At 59.3% G+C, this 1685-nt stretch overlaps 2 protein-coding genes across 2 annotated transcripts; both read left to right on the plus strand.

Moving 5' to 3' along the window:
* Positions 1 to 65: 65 nt before the first annotated feature.
* On the plus strand, positions 66 to 1022 carry KVP17_003369 (uncharacterized protein; the record flags this gene model as incomplete). Its single annotated transcript, XM_068520567.1, has 1 exon — positions 66 to 1022. The coding sequence occupies one exon, from the start codon at positions 66 to 68 to the stop codon at positions 1020 to 1022; it is 957 nt and encodes a 318-aa protein (XP_068372662.1).
* Positions 1023 to 1159: 137 nt separating this feature from the next.
* On the plus strand, positions 1160 to 1657 carry KVP17_003368 (uncharacterized protein; the record flags this gene model as incomplete). The annotated part of the gene is made up of 1 exon (XM_068520566.1): positions 1160 to 1657. One exon carries the CDS (start codon positions 1160 to 1162, stop codon positions 1655 to 1657), a length of 498 nt encoding a protein of 165 aa, XP_068372661.1.
* Between the last annotated feature and the right edge of the window lie 28 nt (positions 1658 to 1685).

Here is a 1685-nt window from a genome sequence, read left to right on the forward strand (position 1 = left end):
TACAGCGGGTCCATTTGGACCATTGGAGCTGTGCGTATGGAGGAACGACATGGGATGTGCTCACGATGATCGACTCGCACACTAAGTGGGCTGAGGCTGTGGTCGTCCCCGACAAGTCCGCGGAGACCACCACCTCGGCCTTCTTCAGGCATTGGGTTTGCCGGTTTGGAGTACCCCGTTTGATCGTGTCGGATCAAGGGGCTTCCTTCACCAGCCGGCTCTTCGAGGGCTTAGCACGACGCCTAGGCGTCGACAAGCTGACCTCGTCCCCCTATCATCCCGAGGGCAACGCTCCGGTGGAAGCCTTCCACCCCCGCCTGTCTAGCTTCCTCCGGCATGTGAACCAAGAAGAGGTTCCCTTCCCGGAGGCACTAGACGCCGCGCTTTTCTCGTACCGAGCGACCCTGCACGGAACGACACAGGAGAGTCCCTTCTACCTGACCATTGGCCTAGACCCCTCCGTGGGACTAGAAAGTGACTGGCGCCAGCGTCAGGCCCCCGATGGGACCACGGAACGCCTGCGTCTCCTCCAGCTGACCCGAGCAGAAGTGCGGAACCGAGTCCAGCAAGAACGGGAACGGGACCTAGCCAGGAAGAACCTGCGCTCCCGCACCCCGTTGACCTTCGAAGCCGGCCAGTTGGTCCTCCTACGGACCACGACCCTGGTCCGGAAACACCCCAAGGCCTCCCCAAAGTGGACCATGCCGTATCGGGTAATCAAGGTCTCCCAGAACGAAAGATCCGCCACTGTTCGCTCCCTCATCTCTGGAGAAAAGAGGGAGGTTCACCTACAGGACGTCGTGTTCGTTCGCCCACCGGTTTGCCCTAGCCAGCAGGACGAATGGACGGAATGGCTCCGGAAGGATCCAGCCACTCGTTCACTACCACCAGAGGACTTCGAAGCCCTCGCCAAGGGTTTTCGAGAAGAGATGTCCTCTACCTCTCCGACTGATGAACGGAAGAGACGAGCCGCGCTCCCAAGCAAGCCGATAAAGAAGAAAACTCCCCGCAGTCTGGTCTGAGGGGGGGAGTTGGTCGGTAAAGGGCGACCAACTTCGTGAAGTTTTCTTTAAGACCCCACACCCCTCATTCATACAATGCATTATGTGTTTGGTTCTTAACAACATTCTACGGCTTTGACTTTGACATCACTCTCATCATGCTCAACACATCAACTACGCACTTCGACCTCCTGGCCCTTCTCTTCTCAGGACTGGCCATGGAGGTCATGCTGCGCGTAGCACCCGCGCTTCGGTTTGCGTACCGCAACCCACTGTTGTGCTTGGCGCGGGTGGCCATCCTTTGGGGGCTCGCCGGTTTGGCGGGCAACGCAGCGCAGGAGCTACACTCCATAACCTGGGAGTTGGCCTGCGCTGCGATTGCCCGCTTATCAGGCGCCCTTAGCTCACCCTCTCTCCTCACTGACCTCGCCCGCCTGGGCAGCCGGACCATCGTTGGATCCCTGCTCCTGGGCAGCGCCTTCTGCCTCGCCGGACAAGGATTTACGACCCTCGCCCGGCGCTTTCGCCCCGCCGCCAAGGACTCCGAAATATTAGAGTCGGAACGAGACTTAGCGTCTCCTTACCGGTATGATTCTCGCTTCGGGTGCGAGAGGTCCCGGGTTCAATTTCCGGAGCAGCCCTTATTGTGTACGTGACCCAACTACAGAATAGACGGCGCACATC

This window comes from the organism of the source record quoted next (genome assembly GCF_019968985.1).
Source record: "MAG: Porospora cf. gigantea B chromosome Unknown PgB_NODE_6355_length_1685_cov_260.138, whole genome shotgun sequence".
NCBI lineage: Eukaryota > Apicomplexa > Conoidasida > Eugregarinorida > Porosporidae > Porospora > Porospora cf. gigantea B.